General features: G+C 39.9%; 1 protein-coding gene across 2 annotated transcripts in view; it reads right to left on the bottom strand.

The window, feature by feature from the left end:
• KCNN2 (potassium calcium-activated channel subfamily N member 2) overlaps positions 1-22,475 on the bottom strand; it is a 144,174-nt gene that overhangs the window by 86,891 nt on the left and 34,808 nt on the right. For both annotated transcript variants that reach the window (XM_036020664.1, XM_028525814.2), the window contains exon 4: positions 7,175-7,593. In XM_036020664.1, the coding sequence (XP_035876557.1) occupies positions 7,175-7,593 (419 nt within the window). The remainder of the gene's footprint in view (positions 1-7,174; positions 7,594-22,475) is intronic.

Genomic DNA, 22,475 nt, shown 5'->3' with positions numbered 1-22,475 from the left:
CCTCCCTTCCCCTCTTTCTAAAAATAAATAAATAAAATCTTTAAAAAAATAAAATCATGCTCTATGTAGAGGAAGGCATAATGTATGATTTTAGAGTAACAGATTTACATCTAGCCACAAAAAGGTGACCACAACAATGCTGACTTAATTTCCTAGATGTGAACAGTGACCATTCTGTATTTGATTGCACTGGTTCTCAGGAATAAGGATATTCATTTTACCTCAGTATGTAGAAAACTGAGATGCTATTCAGGGTCCATGTTCAATAGAAAGTAGAACCCCAAATCATGCATCCTCTACAAATTGGTGCTACAAGGATAGAAACCTGTGTAGTTACAAAATAGGATGCTCTCACCTTTCAAGGACTTTGCTTACCAACTTCTTCGTAACACAGTACGGGTGTCAGAAGACACAACCAATCCTTGTGTAACAGCAACTATTTCATATGAAAAATATGATGAATAAAGTTTTACTACGGGCTACGATTTGACTGTTACACTTCACAATATTCTATGTTATAATAAAGTAAGTTTCAAGTGCATTTCAGAAACCATCTTCCAAGCAATTCTAAAAAGTGCAATATCAAAGACTATTTGTGAGAGAGTTAAAACAATAAGGAAAAGCTGAACTTGATTAATGGAAGAAATAAAATACAATTTTTAGAAACTGAGTAGTACATGCTAAAGACAACTGAAACACCCTTCATTCCTCAGGGTATCTTCAGTAATTTAAAAAAAATAAATAGCAAGTTTATTTTCATCTATCAGTTTTTAGTGATGAAAAAAATTATTCTCAATCCATCGAAAATGCAGTTTGCATGATTGGAGTCTATTCAAAACAAGTTCTATTTGTTTCTTTCTCCAACTCTCTACTATGAAAATAAGCAAACCATTCTTAAGTCAATTTTAGAACAATTTTTCTCCTAACAAATGCATACTAGTTAATGCATACTTAAATGCTCTTAGAGATGAAACAGTGAGATAAATAGAAACAGTAAGTTTATTTAGCCACTCAGGTCTTACCTAAATGAATCCTCTGGCAGTGACAGAAATAGTCCCCAGCATCTCTATTGGAGATTACTACGGCAGCTGCTTCAGTGCTTGGGAGCTGTGTCCCCATGGTCCCCACTCCCTTCCTTCCTCCTTCTTCTTCTCCACCCCAAATTCGCCCCCTCTTCCACATTAGGAAACTTGTAGAAAAAAAGACTACATTAAACAAAAAACTAGATATTTTTTAAATTCCCAAACTGTGTAGAAAGCTATAATCCTTCTTTGTCACTGAAACTTCAGTAGTGACATATGCATTTCCCAGAAGATATGTCAAATAAATGCCCTTTTCCCCTCCTGGATATTCCCCATGCACAGTGTTTTACGAGAAAAAAGAAAGAAAGAAAACAAAACACTTTCCTTTGTGTAACACAGCACTGGCCCGTGGTATCAAGTCCTGCCCCTTGCGAAGAGCTGCTAACCTTCTCCTGAAACAGTGGCCAGTGATATACACACTTTGGGTTGAACGGGCCATCTCTATAGAACTAGTGAAGCCTCAAAAGGTGCAAGTCCAGATGGGACAGTTCGCAATTTTCAGGACCCCAAGCTCTTAAGTCCAGACTTCTTTTAAGATGTAAAAGTTCCTGACGTTTCTCCTGACACATTTGATTAAATGCCTGGGCCTAGGCCCCCATGAACATGAGATCCCTTAACAGCATCGGGACACATTCCCCAGGCTGCTTCAGAGGAGGGTGCTCTTTCCAGGCTTGAAATCCACCGCAGCACAAGGACAGACCAGAACCAGAGAGAGAAGGGACACTGTGGTCTGCTCAAGGGGCAGCCTCCTCTTGACAAATGTAGCCACAGAAATAATGCCACATACTTGGCACCCTGCTTTCTCCTGTTACTCACAAAGAGAGAGAGACAGAGAGAGAGACAGACAGAAACAGAAAGACACACACACACACACACACACACACACACACACACAGGAAGAGGTTTTTATTATGTATGGGTAAATCAGAGGTGTATTATCTGCCAGGGAAAGTAATACCACCAAGAATAGATGCCTCCTACAGGACACCCTCTTCATTAGAGGAGAACCTTTTCCAGAAACCTCTAGATGTGCTCTGCTCAGTAGAAGGCAAAGGATAAGTTTTCAAAACAAACTTCTCTAGAAAGCCATCTGCCTCTCTCTCTTTCAAAAGTTCTTTCTTTTAAACATATTCTTAGACATTCTAATTAACTAAGAAGAAAATTTATAGCAAGTGTGAATCCCTCTTTAACATGAAGAGAATGCTTGCTTGGATAGTCCCAAAGATGGACCTGGTGGGGTTCATTCAAATCCAAATTCCAAACCAAAGAAATAAGAGCTGCATGTTGTATGAAGTATCGCACACTTCATATAATGGGGGGGGGGGGAGGGGAAGGAGGCAGGAAGGTAAACTTCTAAGGAAGTACAAGATGCAGGTGACATCCTATTTAAAATGAATTTTATGAAAAATAAAGCAGAAAAATTTATATCTTTGTATTTTACAAGTCACAACATGGAGATTATGTGCAGCAAAATGGGAAGTTTAATTAAAAAATGTGGAAAATCTCCTACTATTGCAATGTTGGCTAATGATGTTCTTTTCTATTACACATTTGTAAAATTACAAAATGTTACCATTGGAAGCAGAAGGCTGATCAGTCCATTTCATTCGCAATGAAGAAACAAAGGCAAGAAGAAGTTAGCTGACTGGCCAGAGGTCACTCAGCCTTTAAACTGTATACCTGGGACTGAACCCCAGTGTCCTAGTCCAAAGCCCAGTCTTCCTTCCTTCCCCACCCCTCCCAGATCTGTTCCCTTTCATGTAGCGGCTGGCTACATTCTCCTTCTTGATAGGGAATGGGGAATTTTCACTCTGCCGTGTCCTCTCTACAGAAACAGGAATGATCAGCCTCCTAACAATGTGAGCATGTTACAAAGCATGCACGCTTTGGGCTGCTGAGGAGGTTAGGCACAGCTTGCCTTAGGCTTTCTGTGTCTAGTGACAGTGGGTTATGACAGCTAGGATGAACTGTTTTTATAAAGAAAATAAAAGGCATGTGCACAATTTTGAGGCTGTTTTATTTAATTGGCCCTTGGGAAGAAGATGCCCTAGGGACCACCATGCAGATGTCCATGTTACCAGTGAGGACTAAAGAGCCAACTGTATACTTTCTCTACAAATCTAGAACTTGCCGCTGTGGGCTTCCCTAAGGGGTGGTCTGGGCATGGGGCATGGAACACTGATTTCAGTATCTTTACATGTTTTCTAAACAATTCCACTGGTCCATGGGAAGCCTGTGTTACTGTCCTGCCATGACAGTAGAAGCCTGCATGACAGTCTGTGATTTGAAAGGCCAAGAAGAGGTCTCAACAGTTAATATGTGAACATTTATTTACTTTTCTATTTGCAACTCAGCAGGCCTGTTCTCTCCAGTGTTTGATGCCGGCAGCCGGCCCACAGACCTCATGTTTTACTCCCTCAGACGGTGCACTTCCAGATTTCTGCAGGTTGGGGAAAGGCACTACGGGAGGAAAAACTAGGTGTCTAACTGCTTTTATGCAGTATTTGAACCTGCTGGCACATAAAGCTCTGTCATTGTCTCCACTCACAGAGGGGCTGATGCCTAGAGTTCCTGAGGCTTTGGGGCTGGGGGGGTGTTCGTTCTTAGCGGAAATATGGTTGCTTCCTGACTTTTTCACCACTGCTGGTATAGAATTCTCCTTTCTCGAGTTAGGTACATCAGTGATGGGTTGTCAGCTGGCCTCCTGACTTCCTTACTATTGATGGTCCAGCATTCTTGTTCTTAGGATGCCTGAGGGCTCACTGGGAGGCCCCAGCCCTGTGGCTGTGTCCAGGTTCTTGTCACAACACAAGGAAGGATTCCAGAGAGAGACACAGAGATTCAGCAAAGCACAGCAGATTCATTAAAGTGGCAGTCCCCACTCAAGGAGGAGGGGAATGTGGGCCAACTCAGGAAGTGAGTCTCACTGATGGGGTCTGGGGGAGGGTTTGTCAGTGGTGGGAAAGGGGAGCGGGCAGCAGGGAGGTTCGTGGCCTTTGACATGGGGGAGGGCTTAGTCGAAATGGCAGCATGTCTCAGCCCCTCCCCTCAAGATGGTGGCTTGGTGACCTGGAGAGCGGGGCAGCTTCAAAACTTCAAAGTAGGTCAGTCTGGCTGAGACTGATTTTTGTTTGTCTCAACTGTTATTTTTACCCTCGGAAATGGGGAGGGGCACAGCGAGGAGGTAAGTGTCTAGTCACAAGTCGCATCCTAAGCATTCTAAACTAGAAGGGGAGGAGCAGGTAGAACCTGGGACCTCTGTTCCCTGTGCTAACTTTTCCTGCCTCACCTATAGGTTTGCACTTTTTCATTTGTTTTTTGTCTTTGTTTTAAAATGACCACATTTTAGGGGGGGTCTAGGGAGGGAACTGAGGTCAGTGTGTTTGTTGACTCTGCCTGCTTTTATTCAGAAGTTCTGTAGTGACTAGTTTTTAATATTATGTATCTGAACCTTTTTTTAGTACTTCTCTACATAACTATGGCATTTGAACAACTAAAGTTTTCCTTTTAAAGGAAGGTAGACTCCTTATAGTAATGCTTTGTTTCCTAGCAATCATGGCATTTGGAGGCTTATGATATTTTCTCAAGCAGATGTACCTATGGAGTTTGAAGAACAAATGAAGATTTTAGTTGATATACCTCTTTAGTTTATGAAGATTATCTTAATTAAAAATTACATAACAACATAGCAATGGGAGTAAAAGTATAAGCAAATAGTCAAAGTTATCTAAACATGGAAGTAAAGGTCCTAAAATAAAAGCCCCCCAAAACACAAAAAACAAAAACAAAAACAACCCAGAAGAAAAGTGAACCTTTGGGGAAACAAAAAATATACAAAGAGAAAAAATTATCATTAACATCTCCAGAGAAATAAAATAGCACATCTATGAAAGGAAAGCATGAGAAAACTTTTCAAAGATGAGCATTTAAGGATCAAAAATAAGATGCTGAAAAATAACACATAGTAGAGAAGAAATAAACTCCCAATAGAAAGGATAAAGTTAAGGTTATCTCCCATCTATAGAGCAAAAACAGAGATGGAAAACAACTCAAAAAGAAAATAAGAAAATTAAAGAACTAATATAGGAGGGCCAACATCCACACACCAAAATACAGGAACAATAAGTATTAAATAATTCAATAAAATAAATTTTCCAGGAACTCAAGGACAATTCCAAGATTGAACAGGCCCACCAAATTCCCAGTATACTGGATCTAAATGGGTTCACACCAAGATACATCCTTGTGCAATTTTAGAGCATCCATCCTAAAAGATTCCAAGATAGAAGAAATCTAAAACGAGAATAGCGTAAGATTCCTTGGCCCTGGATACCAGAGGAAAATGATGTTGTCAATATTCCGAGGGAAAGTGATTTCTAATCTAGAGTTTCATACCCAGCCCAGTTATCAGCTAAGCATCAGAGAAGAATACAGACTTGCCATAAATGTCTCAAAACTAATCTCTTATTCACTGCCTTTTCTTAGAAGCTACTGGAAGATGGGTTCTGCCAAAACAAAGGAATAAATAAAGAAAGGGGGAGAATCAGGGTTCAAGGAAAAAGGGTTTTCAATATAAAAACACAAATGAAATCCCCAACATTATGGAGAAGCAGGTTAAAAAGTCCCAAGAAACATTTATTCAAGGTTAAATTGATAGGCTGCCCAATATACACAAATCCAGTACAAGAATATTGAGATATGGGAGAGTTTAGAGATGATTTAGTATAAAATAGATACAGAAAAAGTAATCAAATTTTAAAAAGAAAACTTTGCAAATAAAATGAGGCAATTATTAATTCCAGAGAAAATATAAAGATGCAGGAAAGGTAAAATGATTCTAACATACTATAGTGTCCAACAATTAATGCAGTTCACATGGTCATCATAACATAAACACAGAATAGAGATAACTGGCATTTACATAACTTACTGGGAAGAGAGAAATTACTTTGGGGGGAGTAGAGACATAAAGGGGTGTGTATCTGTAAATGAAAGAAAACTAAAACCCCAACTTTCATAAAAATGTAGGTGGAAAATCTAGATATACTAATATAAGCAATATCACTCAGAAATATGAAAAGTAATCACCAAAGAAATGGCTAAAAAAATTTAAAGCAATTACTTCTGGAAAGTAGAAATGGGGGAGGGGTGTTGTAGGTTTGCTCTTTTTGCAACAATTCTCATACAGATATTTTTCTTTATTAAACTGTGTACGTGTGTGTATAAAACTTGGACTTTCAAAAACTAAATTAAAAAAAAACCTTATTACTACAAAGACCAGTATCCTCATATTCTAGAGTGTTATAAATTTTTCAACAGTTCCTGTCTATTGTTAATTTTAGTCGGACTTTCTTAACCAAGGTCACATGAGATCCACCACCCTCAGGACAGAGCTCCTCCCCTTTATGTAACAAATCTATGTTTGTTTGTGAAGCAGCAAGGTTAGCATCAATGATGCTCTAACTGATTAATTCAGACTTGCCGAGCCACTCACTGAGAATGTGTGCCTAGTTCTAGCACACCATAGGTCCTCAGACACACAAAAAAGACACACTGCTACTTCTCACTAACTGTTGAGAGTTCAAGTAAACAAATATCACCCCTACAGGCTCCGTATTAGCAATCACACGACTGCTATCATAGACAGATAGTACAGTCAATAAACCACTCTGAGATCCTCCCTTACGTCCAGACACCATGCAGCACCACTTTGCCCTCAGATCTTTGTCTCAGCAGTGACAGACGCCGTAACCAATGAAGCACCACAATGATTGGGTAGAACCACTCTACAAACATTTCTGACCGAAGTCTCCTCTTCAATTTGCAGGCCTCCAAATTTTGACACAGATTATAAAAGAATCCCTCTATCGAAAACTGATTAAATCGTTTTAAAAATACAAATCATCAAGGCACTGCTGGATGCAGAAATCTTGAGAAAAGTTTTGTCACAGTCATTTAAAAGAAGCCCATCGGAGAATCCAAAATTCTCAACAGTGAGTCACTATAGGCGTCTAATCAAAAATGTGTTCTTTCTCCCACTTTCAAGGACACCATATGGCAAATTATGTTTTCAGGAAAAGAAACGAACTTACCTTTCACAAGCTCGGACAGTCCATGCGGCAATTATCCATAATGAAATACTAAAAACCAAGAGTACAGTTCCTGGGCATATAGTCATTAAAGTCTTCATAACAAAACGCGTATTGAAGTTTATCTTATTAAGTGCTCCAATGCTTCTAGAGGAGGCATCAGTGAAAAGTTTGCTATGTAAAAGCATGACTCTGGCAATCAGATAGAGTCTTAAGAACATTGGTATAGATAAAATAATATCCACATCAGCGGTGGTTGTGGATGGGGCATAGGAGAAGGCAAGCCGGGCCGTCCATGTGAACGTATAATTCCCAGGTATGGGATGAATAGCACACACCAGTATTTCCAAGCAGATGAAGAAAATACGCTCATAAGTCATGGCTATTCTCCAGTCATCTGCTCCATTGTCCACCATGAACAACTGAAAAAATAAAGTAGAAAATCAGCTTCAGTATGGCATGAATGGTCCACAAGTGTCAGTGCAGATTTCAAAAATACACAACAGATGACTTTTAGCAATCATGGCAAGCTAGAGGTTATAACTTTAAATGCTAGCCAGGTACACTATTTTTAGAAAATGGTATTGGCACAAAGGGAAAATTTCATTTTGTGACAATTAAAATGAAAAACTTGGTACACAGGAGCTGAAATTAGTTTGGAGTCCATGCCCCTGGACAATCATGTAAGTAACATCATCTTAAAATAAGGGGTCTGGGTCTATCAGGAGAGCACCCCCCTTAGATGAAGTCAGATGAGCTTGCTTGTGACAGACTGTTCTCCTCTTTAAGGGTTTAGATCTAAAAACCCTTACACAATTTTAACTGCATTTTCAGTGAAATCTATTTATGGAGCCTCTGCAATCAGTTATACCCTATAATGTAACTACACATGAACGTTCTTACAGGAATCTTATTCTTGGCTTCAGAGAGAGAATCACAGGAGACCACAGACGAAAGGGGCAGAAGCGTTTCTTCCAGCAGCCTCACACTGCTATGTTTTCTGTCTCTTCTCTTCTGCGCCCCTTAGCCCTCCCTTGGGTTATTTGTTTTCAATCTTTCTTTAATAGATTCCTTTTTCCTATTTCTGTCTTCCTCACAACACGATGAATGAAAAAAAAAGAAAGAAAAAGGAGACTGATGGATAGGTGGATATATAGATACTGTATTTTGCTGTGTATAATGCCCAAAATTTTGAGGGGGAAATAGGATGTGCATTATACATGGTAGTACCTGAAATACTTTGTATCTGTTTTTGTGTTTTGTAATTATTTGTTACATGAAATTTCTTGTACCATAATATGTTCAAAAATAAATGCTAAAATTCCTTTATAATACAAAAGGTATTTAAATATAAATAAATACCTGAATTAAAAGTGAAAATGAAAGATTTTTTTCCCTGAAAGTTTGGGCCAAAAACGTAGGTGTGCATTATACATGGCAAAATAGATAGACAGGAGGGAGTGGGGAGAGGGAGAAGGAGGGAGAGGGAAAGTAGAAGGGACAGAAAAGAGCATTTTCTGTCTTCCCTGGCTTCTCAGTAAACAAGTCCACCACGCTCTGGGAGTCCACAAACAACCAGAAGCATTTGAAAATGTGTGGTGACATTTCTGACTGCCATAGTGACTTGTGGGGGATACTGGCATTTCGAGCCAGGAAGCCAAGGGTGCCAACCAGGCTGCCGTTCTGGGAGTCCCACGCACAAGGAGGACCTGTTTGCCCAGAATGCCAGCAGCGCTCCCCCACTAAGAAAGATGACATATTCTTTGCCTTCTGGTAAGTAGCCAGCTTAAATAGAAAGCATGAGATAAAAGCAAGCTGAATAAGAACTGAGTGTCTCAGGGAATTAAATCATAATGGTTGGCAGAGCAGATTTCCACTATGGTAAGATTCTACATACTTTGCTCTTCCAGAGCGAGGAATGTAATTTCCCCACCATTTTAGATGATGGCAAGTTCCCATTCCAGGTGAATTTTCTGAAGTTCATAGTTACTATTCACGCTGTTATTCAAATGCCGCCATCAGTGTTACTTTGCAACAACAGGGACTTGAGGAGAAAATTACTACTCTTTTCTGGTATCTCAAGGAGACAAAACTAGCAGAATCTCTCAGAGACATGGCAACATTTTAACAAATTAAGTTATGACAACATAATGGCATTAGGTATACCTTCAACATGCCTTTTCATCTACACACCTTAAGGTGTTTGAAAGATGCTAATAGATAATAACAGCCATATTTTCTAGTTTCTAGTAAAGAAACAGATAATAAATAAAGCAGCCCAAGCTGACTTTAGACATACTTGGGTTCAGTCTCACCACTTAGAAGATCACGTTGGCGTGAAGGATTTCAATAACACATACGAGAGACTGTGTAGATGTAATGGCGGAAGGCTTTAAATTTTACTTCAGTGAATATTTACTGAGTACTGGACAACTCTGAAGAAATGTGACCCCCAAATCTCTTAAGATGTTTATATCCAAAGAATATGTCCCTCAAACTAGTTCCTTTAGGAGGCTACATATACGTCCCAAAATTGTGTCATCAGGGCCTGTTACAAGTCACGTAAGAAAAACAGTATTGTTATTTAAATCTACATTTCCATTTCTACTAGAAATGGTATTACCCAGTTTGTCTACCTTCTTTACCAAACTTGGCTCTGAATGACTTGGCAAAAATCAAATCCACTCCCAAAGGGGCGAAGGATCCCTAACACTTCAGATAATTGAAAGCTGTGCCATAGATTCTGAGCAAATTCCAACAGCACTGTGGGCCAGGGCAACAGAAATGCAGAATAAGTACTTTCCCAGGTAACTGGTAAAGAAATGCCAGTTTAGATGTATGATTCTGATACATTGCTTAAAAGCAGTCTTCTTCCATCACCCATGGCGCACTGCTCCTCTGACCTCACTCTTTTTTCTTCCCAGGGCCGCTGTCATGGTCCCCTCTGCTCACTTCCCTAACCAGGCTGGTTCTCTCTCCTCAGGACCACCACTCCAACCACTGTCTCACTGGCTTCCTCGGCAGCCCCACCCACCCCCTGCACCTTCTGCTGGGCCTGCCCAGGTAACCTCCTCCACCTGGGACCCGATGCCCAGGCTGCTTCAGGTGGATGGGGGCTTCCACATGTCCATGCCTCGGGCTCAGCTGAACCATCCTCATCACCTGTGACCTTTCCCTTGTCTTCCACAGCATCTGCCCCAAATAATCATCTTTCTCCTCAAGGGCCACCTTTGTACCTTGTTCTCTCAGTACACTTCCTCTCCAATGTCAGAAATATTCTCCATTTCATACTGTAGCTACAAGTTTACCTATATTTCACCTGTTTCTCTTTATTTCCCTTCTCTTTTCCCTTACCTGAAGCAACATTACACCAAAATCTGATTCTCCTGTAGTGAGAGACTACTTTTTTTGTTTGTTTTTCAATGAGAGTTGGCATGCAATCCTACTCTGTATTAGGTGCAGATGTCCGACATTGTGGTGAGAAATCATGTACTTCAGAGTGTTCCCCCCAATATTTTACATTCCCACCTGGCCCCACACACAGTTATTACAATGTTACTGACTGAATTCCCTGTGCTGTGATTTACACCTCTGTGACTATTTTGTAAGTACCAATTAGTACTTAATCCCCTCACGTTTCTCACCCAGCCCCACAATACCCCTTCCTTCGGACAACCAGCAGCCTGTTCTCTGTATCTATGAGCTGTTTCTATTTTGTTTGTTTCTGTCTTCCTCTTCCTCTCAGCAGACTATACAAGCAAGTTCACCTCTACTGTTCACTAGAAACAGAGGACCCCCCCGCTGGCTCTACATCACCCCAGGTGGTCTTCGTTTTCTGCATCCCCTCTCATCCCCCAACACCGTGAGGTGGCATTTGCCCCCGCCACTGCACCACCACTGCTCTTACAGAGGTCGTTAAAGATACCTTAATTATGAAACCACTTCTTGCAGCTTAATTTTCAACTTACTTGATCTGATATTAATCACTCCTTCCTCCTTAAAAAAGATCTCTTCATTTGGGTTGTGTGATGTATTGCTTTTTTCATCTGCCGCCCCTCTGAAGGATCCATCTCAGTTTCCCTGGAAACCCCCTTCTCCTCCCCAGCCAAGTGCCTCTGCTCTGCTGAGGTCCATCTCTGACTCTGCTCTCCATACTCTCCTGAGTGACCTCTCCCTGCCTTCCGTCTCCACTATCACATTCCTCCTACTGGAAGCTATCCTCCATCCTCTAAGGACCTTTTCTCAAATGTAAGTTATGTAATCCCATTGCTGTCAAGATGAAAACCATTCAAAGGCTCCCATTCCACAACCCAGTTGTGCCTCACTGCCTATCACTCCTCTTACATCTCCCTCTGGTTGCAGGCTCTGGAATACACTACCCTAATCATGTTTCTATATGTTAGGTACGTATGCACCAATTGACCAGAACATCTTTCTATGTAGCAAATTCTCATTCCTTTAAAACAAGACTCTGCAGTCACCTCCTATAGAACACTGTCCACACCACAGCCAAATTTGAGAACTCCCTCCTTTGTTCTACCAAGACCCCTGCATGTGCCTCCTACAGACACTGCCACGGAGGACAATAGGACTTCTTTGTAAGGACTTCTTTGTCACCCCTGCTTGACTGTGAGGCTCCTTAGGGACAGGAACCATGTCTACCTAGTAGAAGAAAACACTTGTAAAATGAGCTGCCTTCTTATTTCTCATTTAATATTTACTCCCCTAATCCCTGAACGGGCCCCAATGTTACCTAAATATGCGCATGGGAGAAAAGAATGCCGATGCACAACACAAGTGAAATGAATCCATGACATTTTTCAAATTTGTAGGGAACACATCCTCCTAAATGCTAAGTCACTGCAGCAGCATAATTTTGCAGTTGCCCAAGAAGTCCAGAGAACATTCTTCTTCAGTACCTTCCCCAGAAAAATGTTCTATTACATAGCTGTTGCATACTATCAGGGATGTAAATCAACACCTGAAATAATTGTCCTTTTGGTTTTGTTTTACCACAGTATATACATATTTTCATGCAAAAATTAAGGAAAAATATTTCTTCTACTCTCCACATAACCCCCACTCTTAATTGCTGCTTATGCCTTTGTTTATTGATTAATTTACTAAATACCCAGTGTACTGAATAGTCACTGTGTGGCAGGCACTGTGCCTCATACGAGGCATGTGATAGGATTTACAGCCGAGGAAGGGCTGGCCTCATGAAACTAACTTTCACCAGGAGAGAAGACAAAGTCAAGAGAGCAGACCTGAAGCAATTTAATAAAGTGATTATGTCTGTGGACACTGCGATGAAAGAGAAACACAAAAGATGAAGTAGAGTACAATAAACCAGAGGTGGCAGCCATTGGTCATCAGGGAAGGCATCTGGAGAAGGACCATTTAAGACGAGACCTGGACAGGCCTCATGAGACAAGCCAGTCATAGAAAGAGCCAGGAGAAGAACATTTTAAGCAGAGAGATAGCACACAATAAAAGCCATGGGCATTAGAAAAGCTCATGTGCTAAGGAAATAAAAAACAAAAACAAAAACACTAGAATGCTTGAAACTTACTGATCAAGGGGCAGAGTGAAGGAGATGAGTCTGAAGAGGTGGACAGGGACAAGGCATTCAGGACTTTGTTGGCAATGGTATTAAGACCGGATTTCATGCCTTGCCCAAGTGGCTCAGTTGGTTGGAGCGTTGTCTCATGCACCAAAAAGCTGTCAGCTCAGTTCTTGGTCAGGGCACATGCCTGGGTTGTGGGCTCAGTCTCTGCTTGAGGCACATATGGGAGGCAACCTATCCTGTGTTTCTCTCACATTGATGTTTCTCTCTCTCATCCCACCTCCCTTCTTCTCTCTAAAAATCAATAGAAATGTGTCCTTGGGTGAAGATATTTTAAAAAACAAACTGGATTTCATTCCACATGCTTCAGGAACCCACTGAAAGACATTAGGCAGAGAAATCACGTCATCTGACTTACAGTTTATAGGTTTCATCGTTACTGCTATGGGTAAACCAGAGTACACAAGGGAGGGCATAAGTTAGGAAGTTTTATTGCATCTGACTGGTTGTAGTTAGTATCCTCATGACCTGGACCAGGGGGTGGGGGTTGCCATAGAAATGGAAATAGTGGGTACACTAGAGATACAATTTGCAGATTTCACTTGACTTTTCTGATGGGCTGAACAGGAAAGTGATGAAATAAGAAGAACCACGTGTAGCTGAGTTTCCACTCTGAAAAACACAGTGCGTGGCTGTGCCACTCCCTGAGTGCCAGTGAGTTGGCAGTGCAGGAGGGGCGGGGACAGAGGAAAGCAAAGGCTCCTTTTGGCCTCTGTCATCTGAGTACAGATGCCAAGTAGGCAGCAGAGTATGTAAGCACTGAGAGGAGGACTCTGGACTTCTGAAATAAATTTGGAAGGCATCAGTATTCAGGTAGTTTTACAAGATCCAAAAAAAAAGAATGGACAAGTCCTGAGGAACCTTGAAAGTGGAACGCTGCTGGGAAGTCAAGGCACTCTGTGAAGTAGCAAGAAAAGAGAGTGCCGTCCTGATCAAGGGTGAGGGCTGTCAACCCAAAGTGTAAGATAATATTTACTCGATTTAGAGATATTCTACATAGAAATGAAAACACTTTAAACATCACAGTTATTAAAAACTGATTCCAAGTTTCAAAATATAACTATAAAAATATTCCCATTATATTCCATATGATCAAAATAATATATATGATATGTTTTCAGCTCACTTGGGGGCAGTAGAATAATCAGAATGACAGATATTATCACATCTCTATATTCATTTTTTACTTTGATGTTGCTAAGAAAATTTTAGGGTAAACGCATGACAGTTTGTTTAATCTATTTTCATTCTAGAGCTATGGTTAATGGCCTTTGCAGAAGGACTAAAGTAACTTGCAGGCATAAAAGAGTATGCCCTCGGAATAAGGTCTATCCAAAAAGCAACCATCCATGTACTGTGAAAAATAGAGACATTTATTCAAGAAGATACAAGATAGAAGAAATATTGTACAATATTTCTTGACAATGACACCTCAGTCCCCTTCAAAGTAGGCACCTTGGACCTCACACAGTTCTCCCAGTCACCATCAGTTGCCCGGTTGTACTTTCCTGAATCTCATTGATGCTCTGATATCTCTTTCCTTTCAAAGGTGACTTTACTTTTGGGAAAAGCCAGAAGTTGCAGGGAGCCAAATTTGGGTTGTAGGGGGGCTGAGTCACTGAAGTGATTTGATGTTTCACAAAAAACTCTGCATGAGATGTGATGCATGAGCAGGCACATTGTTGTGATGAAGCTGCCAATCACCAGTTTCCCATAGCTGCAGCCTTCTGAATCATCTGAATAGTTTCTGTGGAGGAATGTTCAAGTTTAATGCAAAATTTGATGCAGATTCATTGTTCTACTTGCTCAGTAATTTTGAATGCGATGGTCACACAGTATATGTACTCACTCAAGGATGTCTACCACCCCCACTGACTAGCACAGTGAAGTCATCATTGTTCACACATGCACATTCCAGTCCACTCTCCTTGGCTGCCAGATTATATTGATGTTGCCCAAACCATTCTTGTTGTATTAACAATGGCTGGACTTTTTCCAGACAGACATCATATATCCCATCACAACTTGAACTTTCCAGTGTAACTGTTTTATACTGGCTCAGATGCCCAAAACATACTTCAAACTCATTGTCCAAGTTGAAAAGGCAGTGAGAGTCATTAGCAGGAAGAGGGTATGGAGTTTAGTGGGAGAGTACGGCCATATATATGATCAGGTTGCCTGCTGGTGTGGGAACTTATGCTCCACCAGCTTGGGAGAGGGAGAAGCTCAGTGGCAGGAGCCCCAGGTGCCTTCTGCATGTGCTTTTCCTCCTCTGTGAGGTTGCAAGCTCTCTGGCATACAGGTGGCCAAAAGACATATGAAAAGATGCTCAGTGCCACTACTCATCAGAGAAATGTAAATTAAAACCACACTGAACTATCTCCTCACACCTGCCATAATGGCTATCATCAACAAACAACACATGTTAGCAAGACTGTGGAGGAAAGGGATCCCCTGTGCACTGTAAGTGGGACCGCAAATTTGTGTAGCCACTATGGAAGAGTATGGATTTTCCTCTAAAAATTAAAAATAGAACTGACTTATGACCCAGCCATTCCACTTCAGGATATTTATCCAAAGATACCCAAACACTAATTCAAAAAGACACATGCGCCCTTATGTCTATTGCAGCACTATTTACTATTGTCAAGATATGGAAGCAACCCAGTGCCTATCAAGGACAAAGAAGATGTGGTACACATATCCAATGGAATAGTCCTCAGCTGTAAAACAGAATGAATTCTTACCATGTGTGACAACGTAGATGGACCTGGAGGGTATCATGCTCAGTGAAATAAGTCAGACAGAGAAAGACAAATACCATATGATTTCACTTACATGTGGAATCTGAAGAACAAAATGAACAAATAAACAAAACAGAAACAGACTCACAGATTCAGAGAACAATCTGGTGCTGCTCCGATGGGAGGAGGTTTGGGGGAATGGGTGAAAAAGATGAAGGGATTAAGACAGATTGGCAGTTAGAAAATAGTCATAGGATATAAAGTGCAGCATAGGGAATACAGTCGATAATGTTGTAGTAACTATGATGGGGCCAGGTGAGCCCTAGACTCATCAGGGGGCCAGTTCATAAACTACATGAATGTTTAACCAGTATGCTGTATACTTGTAACTAATATAAAATAATATTGAAAATAAACTGTAATTCAAAATAAAAATACATACTAAATATAATAATTTTAGCCATGCACTGATCAAGAAAGTAACTGTAGGTAGAATAGCCAGGAAAACTCCAAACAAAAAAGTAATAAGGAAGAAATTATTAAACAAATCAATAATTGAAATCATGCAGTACTGACACAAAATAACTGACATGCCATAGCAGAAAGTCCAAACAGACCAAATACACTGGGAATTTCATAGTATTATAAAGGTAGACAATCAAATCAGTGGGGAAACACTGTCTATTGAAAAATAACTTGGGGACAATTAAGTAGTCATCTGGAAAAACATAGAATGGAAGTAATGTCTCATAGCAATATATCCAGAAAAATTCTAGGTAAGTGAAAGATTTAGATATGGAAATGAAACAATCAACAATTTGGAGAAATCATGTAAGAATTATTTTATAAGTTTACAAAAAGGAAAGCTTTCTAACTCTGACAAAAACCCAGGGCCTTAAAAGGTTATAGTGATACATTTGACTACATTAAACTTTGGTTTTCTGCACCTGGCCAAAACTATCAAGGGAGCAAAAAGACCAACACCAGACCTTGGAGAAAATGTTCACAACTGTTAGCATAGAAGACTAATTTCCCTAATATATCAAAGTTCTTAAAAATCCTTAAGAAAGAGATGAGCAGCCCGCCAGAAAAATAAACAAAGGACACAAACAGTAATGAATGGAAAAGGAACAAAAAATGACTCTTAAAAAAAGCTCAACCTCAACAATGAGGAAAGTGAGATCCATTCTTTTTTGACCTGTCATATTGAAAAGGACCTAAAAGTTTTATAACACACCATACTAGTGAAGGCATGGGAAAACAGGTCCTCTCATATATTATAGGTAGAAGTGTAAATCTCTACAAGTTACTATGTTATAAACACACATTCTCTTTGACCATGCAGTTCCACTCCCTTACAGGAAATTGGTCTTATTGACATATTTGCACAGGTAAAAGTAAACACATGGAATCATTTGTTACAGCATTACTTGTGTATCAGCAAAAGACTAGAAACAATCTAAGGATTCACAAATAGGGAAAGAGGTTAAATAAATTAGGGCCACTTACAAAATGACCATTAAAAAAGATGAAAAAACTTTTATGTACTATTGAAGAAAGTAGTCTAGTAAGTGAGTTTTTTAAAAAACTGTATGCCAGTACCTGTTTACTTTTGTTAAGTGGAAGAAAAGATATTTGCATTTGTACATGTATAAAATATCTGTGAAAGAGCGCTGGCAGGTGTGGCTCAGTGGACTGAGCACTGGCCTGAGAACCAAAAGGTTGCTAGTTTGATTCCCAGTCAGAGCACATGCCTGGGGTGCACAAGAGGCAACCACACACTGATGTTTTGCTCCCTCTCTTTCTCCTTCCCTTCCCCTCTGTCTAAAAGTAAATAAAATCTTAAAAATCTATCTATCTATCTATCTATACCTGTGAAAGAATATTCTAGAAATTAATGACAAGTGTTGCTTAGAGGAAGTGGACTGAGTGTTTGGGGATCAGAAATAAAAGAAGACTTTAATATATTATCTTTAATACTTTTTAATTTTGAAACCATATGTATAAATAAATACAATAATAAATATAAGGGAAAATGATTACAAAAAAGAGAGGAAGACAAAATGAGAATGAATGAGGTCATCAGACATTCAAATGCATACCCCAAAATAGACTACGTATACAAAACTGAAAAACTAGAAAGTAATAGCTGGCATTTACAAGGACAGCCTACAGGACCAAACACACGGAATCCAATTTATACCTAAAATATTCCGCTTACTAAGGCAAAACCTTGAACCATTACATTACATAACTGTTTCAACACAATGAACGAAAATAAATAAGATTTCTTGGTTAACCTTTAAACCAAATATTCAATAAAATGGAGCTCTTTTTTTTTTTTTTTTTCATTTAGTTGTTGAATGCTTCTATTTGTAAGGTTCTGTGGATACAAAGATTTAAAAGAAACCCTGGTGTTTGATGCAGAAGGTGAATATACAAGTGAGTGTTTACAGTGCCTGTGGAAATTGCCACAGAGGAGTGAAGAGGATGCTGAGAAGATACAGAGAAGGGGTCAGGGAGGCCGCCCCATGGAAGGGGACGCCCCTCCCTTCTACTGTGGTTGCCTGGACTCTTGACCTAACTCAGGACTAGGAACTTCCACGTTAAGCTCTAGGTTAATTGGGAAAAAAGGTCTAAAAGAAAACACACAGAAATGAGAGGCCCTTTCCTTAGAGACCAGATTTTGAATGAAATAGAGTGAAAAAGCCACTAACGAGGCAGGCAAGATTATGAGGTTTTTCTTAAGTAAGGCATTGCTAAGACTCAATCAACAAATAAGTCAGCCCATGATTGCCCACCACAAACTAGGTCAAAGGACAGAGGAAGAGAGAAGACTTTTCAACAGTCTCACAGGAATTTCCTCTAAGACCATCCGTGCAGAACTAGGGGCAGAAAAAACAGAAAAGCTATTCAGAATCCACATTGACTGTCCATTCCTGAGCAGAACTGGGAGGAACCCAGCAAAACCAATTGTTCATCATCCCCTCACCACACACCCTGGAGCCCCTCCTGGCTCTCAGGGCTCCTGCCCATCCCAGCAGCCCTGTGCACTCAGGTTTCTGTGTCCAAGGAGGAGGACTTCAAAACTAGTACAGTGAAGTGTCAATCACTGAACAGCTAACCTTTCCCAGGTTGAAGAAATCTAAATATCCACTACTTGGGGAAGGGGTTAAACAAATCAGACATCTACAAAAACGGTCACTAGAAAAAGATGAGGAAAATTATTATGTACTGTTAAAGAAAGTAGTCTAGTAAGGAACTGAGTTCAACATACAAACACGCTATAGGCCACTACTTGTGTAGTTCTGATGAGAGGGAGACATATGTGAAAGTATTTGTATTTGTGCATAAAATAATTCTCAAAGACTATTCTAGAAGTTAATGATAAGTGCTGCTTAGGGGAGGAGAACAGAGTGGCTGGGGATGGGAAATGAAAAAGAGACTTTTAATTACATCATTTTTAATGCTTTTTAATTTTGGAACCATGTGAATAAATATATGTTAATAAATAGAAGGGAAATTGAGGGGAAGGCACCACGTAATATACCATGATGTAGCCTTCCCTGACCCCTTCTTCTGCAGAGGAAAGAACTGGCCTGGAATGCAGAAAACCAAGGCTCAGTTCCAGATACTCTAACATGACCTTGGGAGGTTATTTAAACTTCATGGACCTTATTTCCATCATCTAAAAAATGGAGATGACATCTGCTGTTTCTGAAAGATCATTGTAATGATGAATACGTACCATGTGGTGTGGACAACACAGTTAACTGGCTAACCCAATACCATTCCCATCCCTCTTCTCTCTTGCAGGAAAATCCACTTTCCCAGACTCTTTTGCAGGTAGGTGTAGCCATGGACTGTACTTCAGACTGGAAGTCATAAGCAAAAGGTTGTTGGAGAACTAATTAGAAGGCTTTTGCTTTTTTGGATAAAAATGACATCTGGCTAAGATAGCCCTCTTTCTTCCCTCCCTCTGAGCCTAAAGAGAGGCAATGCCTGGGTCTGCAGCAGCCAGCTATATTGTGGCCATGAGAAAAAGTCCAAAAGAATCACAGTAATGCCGGCGTTATACCTGAAGACACTGAGCCAGCAACAACCACTTACCCTATTTGTTTAAGCCTCCGTTAGTTGGGTTTTCTGTTAATTTGAGCAGCTAAAAGTATTCCTACATTTAACTTAATATTAAATTAAAGTGCTATGTCAAGGTTTATAAAAAATAAAGAATAAATATTAACTTCAACATTTCATGGGAACAATCCAAAATGGATAGCTCTTAAATACTTTAAAGCACAATAACTATTGGGTGGGGTGGAGTTATTTATGGGTGGGTGGCGTTTGTTCATCTCTTTTAAATATCAACCACCTGCTCAGAATATAATGTAGTATGACTCACAGGAAACACACACACATACACACACATTTTGGAGTCAGAGAAACTTGGATTTAATTTTTGGCTTGACTACTTACTAGCTAAGTGGATTGGGGCAAGACACTTAATCCCTCTCAACATCAGTTTGTCCTCTACAAACAAATTAAAATAATGCCACCCTCGTGTGGTTATTATGAGGGAGCGACCCACTCTGCTGACCCTAGTAAAAATGACCCCATGAATAAGTAATAATAAGTAATAAGTAATAACATGGATCCTCAGGAGGGGCAAGTACATGAATTAAATATTAACTTGTCATATGAAAGTGAGAAAATTAGTCATGGAAAAGGAGAAAGGGAAATTGGTAAGGAAAGATAAATTAGAGCTAAGTCAGACTTAAAAAGAGCTCTAGAAACTTTGCACCTATTTTTGAAGGAATTCTAATCATTTCCTGAAAACTATGAGTTTCTAAAGTTCTCTTCTTGTGACTTAGACAAGAGCTTTGTCTAAAGACAAAAATCTAGAATTGTCTAATTCTAGGTAACATCATAAATTCATGCCCTGCAGATCTTAAAACTTATTTAGACTCCCAACTCCCTCTCATGTGGCTTCTCAAACACCGTCTGCTGCCCCACTCAGGCATTTTGTACATGCTGGTGTATTATCAGTTAATTATTCTCATACTGCACTTTACGTAACTTGCCTCCAGGCTGACAGCTGGTGGGGTGCAGATTAGGGGGTGGAGGGAGGAAGGAAAAAGGATACATAGACATGGACAACAGTGTGGTGATTGCTGGGGGGAGGAGAGTATAAGGGGACTAATTGGTAATGGAAAAAATGCAATAACAATTAAATAATAAATAAATATTACTTTGAACTTCTCCAGAAAGATAGACTAATTCTTCAGCCCTTTAGGTTCTCTCAGCAGAAGTGATATCACAGAAAGTGACATGGTCTGTGGCTTAGGAGCTTGTACTCTAGGATCTAAAATCAGGCAGATCTTTAGAACAAATATTGCAGAAATTTTTTATGGAACCAAAACAACACTGAATAGCTTCAGCAATATCGAGAAAGAAGAACAAAGTTGGAGGGATCATAATACCTGACATCAAACCATACTACAAGGCTGCTGTAATCAAGAGTCTGGTACTGGCATAAGAACAGACACATAGATCAATGGAACAGAATAGAGTGCCCAGAAATAAACTCAAGTCTTCATGGTCAATTAATATTTGACAAAGGAGGCAAAAGCATGCATTGGAGTAAAGGCAGTCTCTTCAATAAATGGTGTTGGGAGAACTGGACTGATATGTGCAAAAATATGAAACTAGACCGCCAACTTACACCATATATCAGAATAAACTCCAAATGGATAATGGACTTAAACATTAGTCATGATACCATAAAAATCCTAGAGAAAACATAGGCAGCAAAATTTTGGATATCTCACACAGCAATATTTTTGCCAATATATCTCCTAGGGCAAGGAAGATAAAGGAAAGAATAAACAAATGGGATTACATCAAATAGCTTCTGTACAGCTAAAGAAACCATTATTAAAATGAAAAGGGAACTGACTATATGGGAGAACATATTTGCCAGTAATACATCAGACAAGGGCTTAATCTCCAAAATATAAAAAGAACTTCTACAATTCAACACCAAGAAGACAAATAATCCAATTAAAAATGGGCACAAGACCTGAACAGATACTTCTCTAGCAAGGACAAACAGATGGTCCATAGACAGATAAAAAAATGTTCAACATCATGAGCCATCAGGGAGATGCCAATTAAAACCACAAAGAGGTGTCACCTCACACCAGTCAGAATGGCCATCATTAATCAAATAACAAGCAACAAGTGCTGGTGAGGATTTGGAGACAAGGGAACCCTGGTGCACTGTTGGTGGGAATGGAGACTGATACAGCCACTGTGGAAAACAGTATGGAATTTCCTCAAAAAACTGAAAATGGAATTGCATTTTGACCCAGCAGTTCTACTACTGGGAATATACCCAAAGAAACCCAAGATATCAATTCAAAAGAATTTATGTGCCCCAATGTTCAAAGCAGCACTATTTACAATAGCCAAGATTTGGAAACAGCCTAAGTGCCCATCAGTAGATGAGTGGATAGAAAAACTCTGGTACATTTACACAATGAAATACTATGCAGCAGAAAGAAAAAGGAGCTCCTACCTTTTGCAACAGCATGGCTGGAACTGGAGAGCATTATCCTAAGTGAAATAAGCCAGGTAGTGAAAGACAAATACCATATGATCTCACTTATAAGAGGAATCTAATGAACAAATAAACTAATGAGCAAAATAGAAACAGAGGCATAGAATCATGGGATAGGCTGACAGTTGTAACAGGGGAGGAGACGGGGAACTGATCGAAAGAAAGTGAAGGGATTAGTAAAGAACATTTATGGAGGACCCGTGGACATGGACAACAGTAAGGGGACTGGTTATGGAAGTTGGAGGCGGGATGGGTGCAGAGGGGCAAAGGGACAAAATGTGGGACAATGGTAATAATATTTAAAAAGAAAAAATAATA

The sequence above is a fragment of the Phyllostomus discolor genome, chromosome 3, assembly GCF_004126475.2.
Source record: "Phyllostomus discolor isolate MPI-MPIP mPhyDis1 chromosome 3, mPhyDis1.pri.v3, whole genome shotgun sequence".
Classification (NCBI taxonomy): Eukaryota; Metazoa; Chordata; class Mammalia; order Chiroptera; family Phyllostomidae; genus Phyllostomus; species Phyllostomus discolor.
This window is presented reverse-complemented; position numbering and strand designations above follow the sequence as displayed.